This window comes from Mustela putorius, unplaced genomic scaffold (assembly GCF_011764305.1).
Source record: "Mustela putorius furo isolate JIRA1106 unplaced genomic scaffold, ASM1176430v1.1 tig00003942_pilon_pilon_pilon, whole genome shotgun sequence".
Classification (NCBI taxonomy): domain Eukaryota; kingdom Metazoa; phylum Chordata; class Mammalia; order Carnivora; family Mustelidae; genus Mustela; species Mustela putorius.
This window is the reverse complement of record NW_025422087.1, coordinates 3,393,468-3,410,168: the sequence shown is the minus strand read 5'-3', so window position 1 is coordinate 3,410,168 and position 16,701 is coordinate 3,393,468. Positions and strand designations below refer to the sequence as shown.

The following is a 16,701-nucleotide window of genomic DNA, read 5'->3' as shown; positions in this document are numbered from 1 at the left end:
ATGCTTTTCATGTTTGTATATTATGATTTTACCTTGTTTCAGAGAGTAACCTTTTAACACTGTTTTTCTCACTCTACCCTGAAATAATCAAATGTGGCCTAATATTAACCTTAAAAACCAAATGTTTCCACTGATAGGACTATTCATTGTTGCTCTGTTCTTTCTTTGTTCCTAGCTCAACTGAACAAATGCACGAAATTAAGTACGAATAAGGGGGAGGTGCCTTTATGAATAAAAGGGGATGCCTAAATCATTAAATATCAAAAATCAAAATAAAGAAAAATCAACTTGGAAGGCTATGGACAGAGCTGCACTCTTTAGTTCAGCCCCAAGTGTTAGCTGGGGTCCAAGTCCACCAAATAATACTAACAATAATGATAAAAAAAGAAAACGTCAGTGTCTTTGCTCTACTCAAACCTACCTCCCCTCAAAGAACATACAGAATGACAGGCTAGATCTAAGGTATCGACTGTCTGAGACTCACTACTGTTTCTTAACCTCAGCACTATGGACATATTGGACTGGATCACTCATTGTCGTCGTGGACTCTTCTGTGTATTGTAGGGTATGAAGCAACCTGCTAGTAGCCAGTAGCACTCCACTGCCAGGTATGACAACCCAAACTGTTCCAGACATTGCCAAATGACCCGTGAGGGGGAAAATCATTCCTGTTGGGGAACCCCTGATCTACAGGAAATAAATTATTATTTCAAAGTTGAGAAGTACTAATCTGGTGGGAGTATGAAGCAGAGAATGGAAGAGAAAAAAAAAAAACACCAGCAAGATCAAACACTAATAAACAAGTCAACATGAGATGAAGATTAACAGTAAACATAAGACACGAAAAAGAGCAGTTAGAACAGTGACAGAAAAAAAAAGCATTTATTAAAATTTGTTGAACACAGGGGCACAGAACTGGATTAACCATAACCTTTAGCTTGTGACACTCAAATCACCGGTTCATGTCTATGCAGGGACTGCTTTTATTTAATTATGCTTAATAACATAATAAGCATCTGCAAACTCAGCACTCAAAAGCTCAATTACTTTAACCTACATCTAAATATATGGCTCTCTACCAACCTCTGCCTTCCTTCTCACTTCCTTCTCTTTTTATAGTTTTATTACATAAAAATACACACATACGCATATACATACATTTACTTAAATGTAAATACATAATTTTAGTTAACTTTACAAAAAGCTATCATGCTATATGTAGTCTCCTGCAACTAACTTTACTATTTTATTACTGAGAGTCTTCTGTATTGTTGCATGTCAGTAAACTTTCTTCATTTAAGCCACTGTACAATGTTCCACTATCATTTGAATTGATCAAAGTTTCTGCTATTTTAAGCAACATCAATATGGATACTTTACACATTTTGCATTTGAAAATGTATGGGAGGGGCACCTGGGTGGCTCAGTTGATTAAGCCACTGCCTTCAGCTCTGGTCATGAAATCGAGTCCTGTATCAGACTTCCCCTGCTCTGCGGGGAGCCTGCTTCTTCTCGATCTCCCTCTGCCTGCTTGTGCCCTCTGTGTGTGTGTGTCAAATAAATAAATATAATCTTTAAAAAAAGGAAAGAAAGAAAAGAAAATGTATAGGAGTTTATGTAGTTCCAGAAGAGAATTGCTGGATCATATTGCATACCAGATACTCAACTTTAGGAGTTTTCCAAAGTGGTAACAAGTTCACCAATTTATAGTACCAACAACAGTGTACTGGAGAATCTGCAGATCCGTATCCTAATACTTTATACGACGAGACTTTAAAATCAAGCTCCTGAGTGGCTCAGTCAGCTAAGTGTCTGCCTTTGGTTTGAGTTATGAACTCCGAGTCCTAGAACAGAGCCCCGCATTGGGCTTCCTGCTCAGCAGGGAGTCTGCTTCTCTCTTGCCCTGCCTTTGCTCCTCCCCACTGCTCATTCTCTCTCCCTTGCAAATAAATAAATATAATCCATAAATGAATGAATGAATGAATAAAATGATATCTTATTTGTATTTTCCCCTAATTATCAATGATGTTCAACATCTTGTCATATATCTATTGGTCAGGTGAATTTCTTCTTTCTTCACATGTCTACTCCTCTCTTTTGGCCCTTTTCAATGGAGTCATTTATGCTTTTACCTGATCATGTTTTTTATATTCTTCATCAGCTGTGTGAATACCTTCTTCCAGGTTTTTTCTTTACTCTGAGTATCTTTGGATTGTTTTTAATTCTAATTTAGTAAAATTTATCAGTATTTTCTTTAAGAGACAATGATCTTTGTCTTCTGTAGAGGAAATCTTTCCCCACTGAAATATTAAAACTATTCACCGATTTTATAGTAAGAGTTTCTATAGTTTTGTTTTATACAGTTGAGATCTTTTTTTTTTTAGACATTTTTTATTTATTTGACAGAGAGAGAGAGAGGGAGGTATCACAAGTAGGCAGAGAGAGAGGGGGAAGCAGGCTCCCCGCTGAGCAGAGAGCCCGATGTGGGCCTCGATCCCAAGACCCTAGGATCATGACCTGAGCCAAAGGCAGAGGCTTTAACCCACTGAGCCACCCAGGTGCCCCTATACAGTTGAGTTCTTAATGAACTTGGAATTGATTTTCAGATGTGGTTAAAGATAATGATCCAATTTTATCTTTTCCCATAAAGAAAACCATTTTTCAATGCCTCCTTTCCCCACTGACAATGCCACGTATACCACAGAATGTGTCCGGGCTCTCCTTAGCCCTGTCCATTAACCGATCTGTCTAATCCATTGCCCTGTCCACAGTTATTACAGACTCAAATCATGCCTTCCGTTCCTCAATACAACCAGATTCTTCTTCATCATCTTCAAAGTACCTCAGGTAGTCTCGGTCCTTTGCTCTTTGATAATTTCATCATATAGTATGAAAAGCTCTATTATGCTATAATATAATTTTAAAAAATAAAGATCAAACTTTGATTGACAGTTTAGGACTTTCACCCCTCTCTCCTAACTCCCACGTTAGACAAAGAAGTTAAAGATTCAGTTCACCACTAAAAGCTAAAGATTTCATCAACCCTGCTCACACAATGAAACTTCCAATCAGAATGAAAACAAACACAAAATCTTAATAGTAGAATTCAGAGAGTTTACAAGTTGATGAAAACACTGAGGTACTACGAGAGTGGCACACCTGGAAAGGTTATGCATATCCCCGTCCCCCCTCCCCCGCCTTACTTTGCCCTAAACATCTCTTCCATTTGCCTCTTCTGAGTTGTATCCCCTATACTAAACAGGCAGTAGTACCTAAAGTGAGTCATTGTAGCAAATTACTGAAACAATGGTGTGGGGGGATGGGGAAGTGGTGGTAGTGGTTGTGGAAACCCCCAAATATGTAGTTGGCCACACACAGTGTGGGTAGCCTGGGTAACCCATTTCAGCTGGCATCTGAAACAGGAGTATTTCTGTGGGGCTGAGCCCTTAATAAATAGTTAGGACACAAAATGGGTGTCAGAAGAATTATGAGTAAAAACAGCTCGCATGCTTTGACTACAATTAAACCGAACCTACACATCAGTTTAGAAAACCCGACATTTTAATCATTATGTCTTCTTATTTCTAATATAGCATTTTACTCTATTTATTCATCTTACTTGATATCTCTTAGTAAGTCTCCCCCATTGAGATTATTTCACATATCTTTTGCTGTATTTATTCCTAGCTGCTGATAACCTGAAACGACTGCAAGTAACATCTTTTCATCATATTTTAAGTTAATTGGCTACTGGTCTATAGACATTTAACTGACATGTATTATTCTTATATCCAGCTATTTCCTAAATTCTATCATAATTTCCAATTATGTCTAATCTCCAATTATATTATTTATACATGACATCATAAAGACTAGAAAGGCAAAAATAAACCTATTTTCTCCTTTTACCCTGGCTAGGGCTTCACAGACAATGTTAAATAATGAGGGAAAATTCCAACCTGAAAATCTCAAGGCTATGGTAAGTTCTAAACTGAAAAGATTGGTCTTGAGGCATAATAGGTAGACATATTTCTTTTAATTCTTTAGCAATCAACAAGATACACAGTGGACTATGCTGAATTCTTGATTACAACTGCATGTTTTGAGATTATCTCTATGGCAAATGTATTCCTACTACCTTATTTGTAAAGTTCTGCTCAATTATACCATATTTAATCTTGCTATATACAGAATAAGCTAAGGAAAGAGATTTTAATTGCATTCTAAGAAACACTGTGGTACAATCAGAATAACCTAGGTTTAAATTCTGACCCAACTAGCTGATTACTAGCCAAATTACTTAGCCTTCCTGTCAACTTCAGTTGTCCTCATACATAAAATTTTTGTGAGAAAGTAAGACATAAAGAATTTAATTAGCACACTGGTACCATAGTTTCAAAAATAGTAATTACCTTCCCCCTCTGTTTATCCATATTTCATCAAATTTCAGAAGACACTAATATTTCCGTGCAAGGTGATGTAAATCACCATGAATTCTAAAAGCACTTTTTTTTTTTTAACGAACTAGAATATTGTCACAAAAGTGAAGTAACTACATGATCAGTGGCATCTTGGAACTCTTCAAAAGTAGATTTCAAATAAAAATATTCATAACTAGCAACTGCTGCTCAAGACATAAAAACATGTACATAAAGATTATAATATCCTTTAAAAGGATAAATTCATATTCATATTTTACCTGGCATATCTGCTTGATCAATTTGAGCCATTGTTATTAAATGCCTGTTAATCAGCTCCTAAGAAAAGAAAACAAGTATATTTACATATAAACATAGCTTCTGAAATCAGATTTTCTATTATAACTAACGTTAAGTATTAATATTTTGGGGTATGTGTAGTTTTTAATGTTAATAACATGAAGTGATATTTCTAATAATGATAAAATGTCTAACTAGATAGGACAGACCTAGCCACAATTAGGGTTGGGGTGAAGTAGCTGTCTATAACCCAAAGCACATAACTAACCCTGTGGTGGCAAACTCAAGGCCAACTCTAAGCTTGTCAGTAATTCACTTGTCAACACTGGTACAATACTGGTATAACCTACTTCTGTAAAATAAAAATTTTTCTGAGAATATAAGTATAAAATGAAATTCTACATATCAAATAGCACCTAGGTTAGTTTACCTTAAAAAAAAACTATTTGATAAAACTTACTTTATAGAAAATTTTAATCTCTTTTAAAATAAGGTTTATTTCTAGGCCAAAACTACTTATTCTCATCCTATAGATATTAGCAAAAAGTTGCCTGAAGGTTAGAAACCACTTAAATAATTTATTTAATTACATTAGAGAGACTTTTCAATGTACAGGATAGGAAGTATAAAAAGGTATCCCATTTAAACAGCTTGTCTGTTTTATGTCCCAATACATACTTGCAATTTTCTTGAATAACAGGTTTCCTTAAATAAACAAATCAATGAGAACTCATAAATTCTAAATTCTATCTACTTTAGTACAGCATATTTGATTAAGTTGTATGATTTGAAAAGAGCTTTGTTCTTTCCCCAGTTGTTTGCTAAAGCACAACAGACATGAAGTATTTCCACCAGGGACTCTGAAAGCATACCTGTCGGAGTTCATCAGCCATGAAGAAGGAAGGTGCATTTGCTTTTGGTTGCATATAAGCAACATGAGGTGCAGTTGGAGGATAAATATGATAGTTTGGAAATACCTAAAAAGGTAGGGAGGCGGGAAATGTAATGACCAATTGTTCTCAACTGATAAGCTTTATCATTGTTTTGATAAAGTTTTAATCTTTAAATGACAGTGATAGATAAATGAATACATTTTAATGATAATGAATTAAACACCTCAGAAGAGCTGTTATTACTATACTTTTTGAATGAACTCACTTTAAAAATAATCTCATAATGTAATAATGAATATAAAAATCTAACGAGAAAGAAAACATTTCTTCGATTACAGTAAAATTTAACTTCCAATGAGAAGCCAAAGCTGCTCTTTGGAAGAAAAGTTATAGTTTGTAAATATTTTTTAAGCAGTTGAAAGAGAGGATGAAAGCAGATATTCAAAGTGTTTGGATTCAGTCAGATAATGAGGTAACATTGCCCTGGCTCACCAAAGAACCACCCCCTTGACGGGCTTTTTGTGGCCAACCTAAACAAACCGTTGTGTACATACTGGCTAAATGCTTCTCCCATCTAAGTACTAACCAGGCCCGACCCTGCTTAGCTTCTGGGATCAGACAAGATCAGGCGTGTTCAGGGTGGTATGGCCATAGACCAGGCTAAACACCTCAAACTGCAACCGTAAAGAGGACTAGCTGACTTACTCTGGGTCTGGGTTTGCAGCTTAGGTGAACAGAAGGGAGCAACAATCTACTTAAATACTTTCTGGGCAAACTACAGCCAAGTTACTAAATCTTCCAGCTTCTCGGAACTGAACTCTTCCCACCCCTTGCTTCTTCTCTTTTCCTATGCCTCTCCTTCCTCTTCACTGGTCCCTGACACAAAATCGAGGTACATTCTAAACTATCTTCTCTTTCTTCATTTTACAAGCTGAAACACTCCCCCACCCCACCCCGCCCTTTGAAAAATGAATTCAGCTGATTTCTGCTGCCCTCAGATGATTACTCTTGCTCTGAATCTCAATCAGGAAGTGGTTTCGCAATACCTGTAAGGTTTCCTTTGACCTTTATCTGTAGGGAGAATAATACCTCCTTTTTCTTGCCTTGGTTTTCTTACACCAGATAGCACAGTTTGGCTTAACCACCTCAGGTTTACCATGAGCATATTTTTAAGAGTGGTCTGAAGGGTAAAAACATCATAAAAATGTGCCATATATAATCTCTACAAAAACAGTTGAGACAGTTTTGTGACAAAAGAACCTCTTTATAGATTAAATTTTCTCTTTCTACAAATATGATAAAATATAATAAAAATGTAAATAATTACAAAATATAATAAACCCCCAAAAAAGGTAAAACATTGATGGAATTCTTACTTGAAAGAACCAAGGAAAGTCTCTACTCTACCTCAATTATTTGACCTTCTGTTCGGCAAGCTGTTCTGTGATAATTTTTGAAAGATCTCTGACCAAAAACAAAACAAAACAGAACAAAACTATTAGCTATTTATTAGTTTTTAAAAAGCATTTTACATAATTTACAAGTACTTCTATAAAAGTTTTAACATTTATTTCTCATAAGGAGGTCAGGTATTATTATCCCCACTTACAACTGGGGAAATGGGCTCAGAGGTTCTAAGATTCATGAGTCATGAAACAATGGCAGGACTGAGACTCTTAAAAAATATAAAAGAACTTTGTCATCTTTCCATTCAAATTGCCTTTTAGTAAAATATTAATCAAAATAAACCATTAACTTAACTTGTGAGATCAAAATCTTACTAAAATCCAAATACACTTTTCATTTAAAATTGATGAAACTATCATCTGAAATTATGTCAAATGTCTACAATTTAGATCAGCTCTTATGTTTTCATGGAATTTGCCTTTCTAACTCACAAGATTTTCAACTACTACTACTTCTTTTACTGTATTAATTAAAAAACAATTTTTGAACACAGACATAGTAATTAAGCTAAAAGGTACGATTTGTGGAACATGACGACATTTCCCGCTCTGCCCTTTCCCTCCTCCCTCGTTAGTTCTTTCCTCACCCATGATCAGGGGCCTCCCCTGGGTTTCCCCCCTCCTTACCAAAAACCCATTTTAGAGACCTCTTATCACTACGGGTCCTCCACTATCCAGAATCACTGCCTCATCTGAAGCAAGAGTTGATCATGAGTTTGTTTTCAGTAACTAGGATAAGAAACCATCTACTTTCTCTGACTTCTTACTAGAAGTAAAACCACCTATAACTATAAACAAGTGTAGCAAACCTCAGCTCTAGATAGCACAAGTATAAGGTAACCCCATGAACAAAACATGCCATGAAGTACTGAACGAGAGCTTGAATATAATTTCATTTGTGATTAAAACCAGATTTGTCCAAAACTGGAATTATTATTACTGCAGAAACAGTTTACTTTGAAGAGATAAGGAGAGATTAGAATTATCGTCTAAGTTAGAAAATCAAATACTCACTTTTTCACATCACAATAAAAAGATACAAGAGGGGGTAAACCTCCTCATTAATCTCATTAATAAGAAGAAACTGTTGTAAGAGTACTATCACTTCTCCTTTAATGCAGACATACCATTCCACTCAAAGGTGCTGGGGTTGTGTCTGTATAGAAGTAAGTCGTCCCACCAACAGTTTCCTTTTGGATCACCTGACCAGAAGATGGAGTCTGAGAAACAGGATTATTAACAGGTGTAGAGGCACTAGAAGGCACCATGTAATTTGCTGGATTTGGAGTGTGACTTCTTCTTCTAGGAGCAGGAGAAGTATGTGGAGTGATCTTGGGAGAATGAAGAGGGGAAGATCCAGCAGACAGGGACATTCCTGAAGAAGATATAAAAATGTTTCTTAGGGAGCAAAAATTGGTTTTAAAGAAACACATCTGGAAAATTAAAATGCAAACATTCATTTGGAAGAAACATCATCTTTAGCAAATTCAAGGGCAAAAATAAAAGCCATAATTTTATCTTGGTTTGTTTTAGAGAAAGCTTTGATGAAAGCAAATGTAAAGATGTTTCTTTTTTCAAAGATAGACATTTTCAAATAAACTAGGAAATTTATTGCAAGAATAGTCTCCTCCATATCAAGGTTTACATGAGAAACTTCAACAGTAAGAATCATTAGTAATTTGACAAATTAATTTAATGGAAAAATGAGAAATAACAAACTGGGACTCTTGAAAGCCTTTTTAAAAGCCTTTCTTTCATAAAGGACCCAATTCCCTTTTTGTGAAGAATTATTTAAAGCTATGGCTATTAACAATACAAACAACATGTTACCCTAAAGTACTATAGTATTAAAAACCAAACTATTTAAGGAGTTTTACTAGACTTCTTTTGGCCAAATACAATTAACAGAATGGTTTGAAAAAGCAGAACGACTAAGTCTAGTCTTAGCTGAAATACATGACAGCTTATACATTACATTTTTTAATCAAGCAATATACTGTTCTGATGCCTTTTATCTTTAACTCTAAGTAGGCATATACTAAAACAAACGAAAATTTCTGCAGATGCATACTTTCTAAAATTAGGCCAACTGATGCCACTAGATTCTAACAAAAGTTTTATTCAAACGCAACTAGTAAGAAACCATTCTTGGAAAAAAAAAAAAAAAGAAACCATTCTTGGTAGGGCATCCACTATTAATGATTCTAAGGTGAAGAAAGGGAAAGGATAATTGTCAGTAACCCTTCAGGAGATTCCAAGCTAGCTGAGAAAACAAGACCAGGTCACATGTAAAGACAAAAAATGACTTACAAAAACACTCAAATATAAATTAATATACTGCAAACTACATGCATAAATGCAGATGAAATGCAAATTAATTAAAACCAGGTAGGTTAATCAAAGGCTTAATGGAGGTGATCAGTTCTGAGCAGAGATTGAAAGGGGTTTCTAGAGCTACAGTTACACTTTCTGAAAAACTCGGCTTATCCACAAACTGTTTTCTGGCCATTTGGGGAATGACTAAAACCCACACTTTTAGAGTAACGTGCCATCTCACAATGCAAGGAAAAAGTTGATCAAAATGCCTCTGGTCAGAGAAATATAATTAACAGGGACATGAATTTCAATGTTGAGGCATTCATTAAACACCAACATTGTTTTTTGGAAAGATGTAGCTGGACAAAACTAAAGTGAGAACTGAGATTAACACTAACTTTACTCTAAACAGCTCTTTGCACTTTTTAAGAGCCTTAACTTAATTATTTTGTCTGGTTTTCTGAGCAACTAAATGAGTTGGGCAGGTGATGCCGGTCAAGTTACAAGCACCATAGTAGAGATTAGAATTCAGACATCAAGAGGTTTTGATTTGACCGGTGACATTTGTGCAAATTCAACAGCAAAGCCAGGACTCAAACCCAAGTCTCCAAACTCCAAACATAACACTCCTACTGCTATAACACAATGTCTACTGCACTGACATTAAAATAGGCCAGGCATTCTCAAGTACGTCTTAAATGTGTCTGACAGACTTTAAAAATCTAAACCACTTTTCAAAAAATCATTATTTATAAGGAAGCCAGGCTACTAAATTAAGATATAAGCTTATTTAAAAAAAAAAAAGGCAAAACTGTCCAGAGTTCTATTCTTCTAACTCTATATTATACATTTAATTGAAGAATAATCCAAAAAGCAAAAATTGAATTATTTAACTATTTTCAAAAGATAAATACTCCCCACTTACCTAATGTGAAATGCATTTAAGATAGTTTTCCTAAAGCTAGTGTCCAAGTCTTTCCAAGACAAAACTGGCCAAGTCACCAAAGATGAATAAATTTGTTTACCACCTTTAAACTTAAAGTAACAGCAATAAATAATAGCTACCAATTATTGAGCACTTTCCACGTGGCGGACCCTAATAAAAGTACTTCATATACAACAGTCTATGTAATCCTCACAACAACCCTGTGAGGTAGGTATATAGTATTCACCTCACTGTGAAGAAAAAAGGTTTTAAATGTATTGTAAGGACGAATCTAGGTTATTAAACCAAAGAACCAAGACTCAACTCAGGTCTGTTTGACTCCAAAGCCTGTGCTCTTAGCCAATATGCTATCCAGTCGCCCAGTTCCTAAGTCTTGTACTAGGAAAGCCGAAAGGGGATCCATTGCCCACGGTAGTAGCCAGTACTCAGTTTGTGACTACGTGAGCCACACAGGGTGGAGGAGGTGCAGCATGGGGTGCAGGGAAAGACTCTGACATCAAAGTAGGTGTTCAAGTGAGACAAAAGGTAGACTCTCTCTTTAAGGCTGAATACGTGGCAAAAGATTTACCAAAAACAATCTGGTCAGTTAAGAAGGAAATTCAAGTATAGTAGAATTTTTAAGTAGTAAAGTAAAAGCTTTCTCTTAAGACTTTGTAATTTTGTAGCTATTCTAATAGAATGTTACAGCACTGAAATCTGAGTTCATATATCTGAGCTGAGGCGGATTACAGTTATTTAAATACATTCAAAATGAAACATGTACAATATTAAGCATCACCACTCATAGGGGCAACAGACTATTTAAATGTATAGGAAGCTAAAAATGAAATTAACCCCTAACTTAGCAAAACATCAAACCCAGTCACAGAAGGCACAGCTTTGTGTCACCAGAATATTTTACAAACATGTTAAAGAACTGAGTAAAAAATGCACACATCTGCTCAAAGAGAGGTATTCTGTACCTAACTACTGTGAAGACAATGGGCACAACATAGTTAATGTCAACTGCCTAGATACAATACTAACTTACCCACAGCACAAAGAAGTAGAACAATATTATAGAAATGAGTAGTCAAAAATAAATAAGAATTAAAATGAACAGATTTGGTTTTATCTCTCTCACATGTAAATACTCCTTTATAAGTTCTATCTTTCCTTATACTAGGGATAAGTACTACTTGTGATTATTACAACACTAACACCCTGATCTTCACTGGTATTCAACCACCAGAACACTAAAGCAAATACAGTAACCACTGAGGATACTGTACCATAAGAGACAATCTGGAAGAATGAAAATCTGTATTTAAAAAATGATTCAGAAATATTTCATTTTTGTATTCATTTTTTGTGTTTTTGTAGTTTACTCTTAGAATGACATTTTGGTGACATCAGATACCAAAACTACACTATAATTTATTAGGTGAATATGCAAATTCACCTAATAAATTATAGTGTAGTTTTGGTATCTGATGAGACCTAAATCATATATGTTAAGTTAACTGCTTTAGAACATTTAAAACAATCTTCTCTTAAATGTATCCTAATTCAAATAAAAGTGAGGAAACAGTAAAGAGATGCTCCCTGGAGGAGTTAACCAGAGGAATTAACAAAATGTAAGAAATTATATTTAAAAAAACCTCAAGGCTAATATATAGAGACAAAGTTATCAGTGTTTTTGGATGACATGATTCTATACATGAAGAACCCAAGAAAACTAACAAAAAGACTCTTGTAATAATGACAGAATTCATTAAAGCAAATGGTTACAATATTAATATATGCTAAATGAACAGCATTCCCAAATATAAGCAACCAGTTAGGGCAATACTGTTTCTAGGGAATGTGAGAGACTAAGGTAACATGATACCCTCCGCTCAACCCCCATCAATGCTGTGAACAGATGGAACTACAAGATATAATATGACCCAAATTTAAAATATAGCTCAGGTAAAAAAGAACAACAACAAAAAAATTCCAAGAGTAAGAAATGTTTAAAAAATTTGGAATTATGAGGTTATACTGTGGGCAGTTTGAGAAAAAACCTAGGCTTTGAGACTTTAATGCCCACATGAGAATATGAAACATGGCCTTCAGCCCATAACACATGGGGAATGGAATTCTAATTCAGTGTGAAGCCAAGAAGTCTGGAATAGCTGCCACATCAGTGAATGTAGAATGAGAAAACGTCTTTCTACCTACTGGTGCATAGGGGCAAAAAGTAAGCTTGCTTGTGGAAGAGAGATGGAGGAAAGGCGGCGGCTGGGGTTGTATCGAGAGAGAAGAACCCGGTGCCTGTATCATGTACAGGTATAGGGGGAAAAATTACCAGAAGACATGGTATAGGCATCCCAGTGAGAAATTAATATAAAGCTTAAACTGCATTGGACACTTGCACGAAGCAAACACTAACTGTTCTGATGAATGCTTCTACAACTCAGAACACACAAAAACTCGATCTCTCCCCAGAAAAACAATCCCACTTTTTAAAAGAACTCCCAAAATAAGAGTCAGCATACACAATATACTTGAGAATTAATACTCCGAGAAAAAGGAATCTCAGAAAACAGAACGCTGTAAAAGACATAAAACTTAAATGATTAAAGACATGAGAGAAATGACAAACATCATGAAAAACAGAATATTTGTTCTTCTGAAACAGAACTAGACTCTTTAAGAGTGAAAAACAATCACTGAAATTAAAGGGAAAATTCAATAATGGGCTAGTATGCAGAATATATAAAGAACTCTTATCATTCAACAATAAAAACAAATTTTAAAACAGGCAAAGGATGTGAATAAACATTTTCCAAAGAAGATATACAAATGGGAAATAAGCATATAAAACAAGCTCAACATCGTTAGTCATTAGAAACATAGAAATCACAACCACAAAACCACCTCATACCACTAGAATACAATCAGAAACAAGGACAGTAACAAATATTAGCAAGCAAATGGAAAAACTGAAATCCTCGTGCATCGCTGATGGGAATGTAAAATGATGCAGTCACTTTGGAAAACAGTTTGACAGTTCTTCAAATTGTTCAGCATAGTTATCCTATAATCCAAAAACTCTACTCCTAAGTATGTTACCCAAGAGAACTGAAAGCATATGTTTAAATGCACACTTGTACCTACATGCTCATAGCAGCACTATGGATAATAGTAAAAAAATACAAACAACTCAAATGTCTATCAACTGATAAATGTGTAACTAAAATCTGATCCATCCATACAATGGAATGTTATTCACCCATGATAAGATGGGGGAAATCTGGCTATGTGCTATAACATAGATGAAGCCTGAAAACATTAAGTGAAAGCAGCCAGACATGAAAGGCCATTTATTATATGATTCTATTTATATGAAATGTCCAGAACAGGCAAATCTTTTATAAAGACATAAGTCAATTAGTGCTTTCCAAGGACTGGAGATAGAGAAAATGGGGAGTCACTACTACTGGGTATGAAGTTTCCTTTTAGGGTGAAGAAATGTGGAATTAGACGGTGATGATGGCTACACAGTTGTGAATATGTTAGCATACTCACCAGTTAGTATACTAACTGGTGAATTTCATGATTTGGGGGTTTTAACTCAACCAACAAATAATAAAAATATTGGGCTTAACTAGAAATATTGAGCTTATATTAAGAAGAGATTAAAACTCTACTAACAGAAACAAAAGGTGACTCAAACAAAAGGAAATAAATACTCGTACTTACTTGTTTTAAACATTTCAATTCTACCCTTAACTAATGCTAGTTCAATATAATACCAATAGAATTTTTTATAATTAGGCAAACCAATTATAATTAACTGAAAAAATAAACATTAATAGTCAGGAAAATTACTAAAGAAAATTAAGCAGAGTAGAACAAAAGTAAAAGAAGAAAAAGTATGATATAAGACCAGAAGATAGTAAAAAGTGATAAAAGCTACATTAATTAAAAAAAAAAAGCTACAGTGATAAAAATGTTTGATAAAGAGTTACATAAATAGTGGGTCCATACAGAATGGGCACAGAACTTGACCTCAAATACGTATGAAGAAGTAAGATAAAGGCGGCATTTCAAACTTTAGTGGAATAGAGGACAGTAGTCAGATATGATCATTTACTGCTGGCACTAAATGATACAATAAATACAGATATAAGCAAAGCTAATTATTTAGAAAAAAAAAGATATAAGCAAACTGACCCTTTCATTCATTTTACCTACATAAATTTCAAATAAATATTCAGATTGAATAGTTAAGAGTTCAAGAAGAAAAGTACCTCAAAGAATATTTTAAAACACACCATGTTATGAAGACACAAAATGAAAAAAACCAAAAGAAAATGTTAATTTAACTTCTTCAAAAATAAATTTCCAACACGGCAAAAAATAAGATACTTCCAACACTTAAAAAATGGCTAATCTGCTTAGTATAGTTCTTAAAATCATTAAGACAACAGAAAGCAATTAAAAGCAAAAGGAAAAATTACGCTACTAGTCATTTTGTGGACAAGAAAATTAAATGCCTCAAATATAAAAAAGGATGCAGTTATTCACTGACAAAGAGATGCAATTTAAGACCAGCATTACCACTGGCCTCCTTCACAGACTGGCACAGATTAAAAAAAAGTTTATTTCAACAATTATTAAAAAGGTGGGTAGCATATAAACTGTCACACACTTGTAGTATCAGTTATTACAATCTCTTGGAAATCAATTTGGCAATACCCATCAACTAAGACTTTTTAATTGACAGGATAATGGTAAACAATTAAAAGCCATAAAATGAAAAATAAAAGCTGGGAACTCCATAAAAGTGGGTATTTTTGTTTTGCTCATCTTTTAGACCCACAGGAGTCACTGAATAAATGCTTCACAAAAAAAGAGCTCAGGTTACTTTTAAATCCCTACTAGGAAAAAACAAAAAGTAATTATTTTTTTCTTTCAGAAAGGTTATAAAAAAGATGTCCTCTCAAATACAGATGCAGCTGAGATGCCAAGAGTAAAGATCTCCCTAAATGTGAAACATCAGAAACATTCCTTTTAAAATCAAGACCATGACAAAAAAATGCCAATTATGACTATTTCTAAATAATACCACACAAATGCCTTAGGCAATACAACAAAATGATAGAAGAAAGGTTGCAAAGGAAAAAAATAAAACTATCATAATTTGCACACATACAAGAATCTATAAAATATTAGAAATATAAAAGTAATCAACATACAAAGGTCAATCCCATTATCTACACACTAGATACTTAGAAAAACTTTATTTTTTAAAGACACCAATTATAATGCCAACAAATACTATGAAGTGTTTCAGAAGCTCCAACAAAATATATTTAAGACCCGAAACACAGAAAATTACATAACTCTGTAGAAAGACCTGGAAAAAAGGAAAAGAATAGATAGTCCATGTTCACAGATACAAAGATGTAATGATGATGATTCTCTTCATCTAAAGATTCAATGCAATGAAGACACCATGCTGCCTCATGTATCCACAAGTCTCCCAAGCTCCTTCCTCCTCTGGGAGGTTAATCAACAACCTTCCTGGCCAACACCAAATTCTCTAAACCCCGTCCTTACGGTCAATTCCAAATCATCCTTCTAAAAAGTCTTCTCACTCTATAAAACATTTTCTCAATACCCATATATTAAAATTATTCCCATCATTTTGGATTTTATATTTTGCAGCAGGTACCACACATTTTAAATTGTCTCTTTGTAGGAAAGAACCATATACTTTAATCCTCTCTGTATTCCTAACTATACTTTGTTATAGTTGTCAGCACACAAGCAATCTGTTAAAAATAAATAAATATAGAGGTGAAAGTTTCCTCTTTTTAACATCAACAACCAAGATGCTAAATAGAGCAACAGCCATGACCAGGTAATGGAGAATGCCATCACCAGAATTACCTGAGTATAACAAGAAGGTGTGAAGAAAAAAATCAATGTGTATGCTATCAAGATGTTGACCATTGCTATTTAAAAGCAAACGTGAAACAAGCCAAACACTGTTATGAAAGAAAGAGAGGAATTTGCAAGAATTTGGAGTGAAGGACACTGTTCTTAAAAGAACAGTTTGATTATTCCAGCATTACTCTTTCCAGGTTAATGTAGCTTGCATAAACTTGGCTTACACTAATAATTTTAACGAAGTTCCAATAACCAAATTAAATCCCCAATAATAAATTGTCATGTATGACTATACTTAAGAGAACAGTTTAAATAAGAAATTATCAAAATGCATCTCATACTGAACAGATGGAACTTAAATTGAAGAAAAATAGAAGCAGCACTATCTTCCCAGCAACAGAGTCAATATTTGGTGCCTCATCCAAGAGAAAATCATACTA

The 16,701-nt window shown here is 34.4% G+C and overlaps 1 protein-coding gene across 6 annotated transcripts in view; it reads right to left on the bottom strand.

Moving 5' to 3' along the window:
- PAN3 (poly(A) specific ribonuclease subunit PAN3) overlaps positions 1 to 16,701 on the bottom strand; it is a 137,546-nt gene that overhangs the window by 30,507 nt on the left and 90,338 nt on the right. For 4 of the 6 annotated variants that reach the window (XM_013046997.2, XM_045069625.1, XM_045069626.1 and 1 more), the window contains 4 exons: positions 8,205 to 8,452; positions 7,019 to 7,075; positions 5,591 to 5,695; positions 4,700 to 4,757 (listed from right to left, as the gene is read on the bottom strand). In XM_013046997.2, coding sequence (XP_012902451.1) covers positions 4,700 to 4,757; positions 5,591 to 5,695; positions 7,019 to 7,075; positions 8,205 to 8,452 — 468 coding nt within the window. The remainder of the gene's footprint in view (positions 1 to 4,699; positions 4,758 to 5,590; positions 5,696 to 7,018; positions 7,076 to 8,204; positions 8,453 to 16,701) is intronic. The other 2 variants (XM_045069627.1, XM_045069629.1) reach the window with 1 other exon arrangement.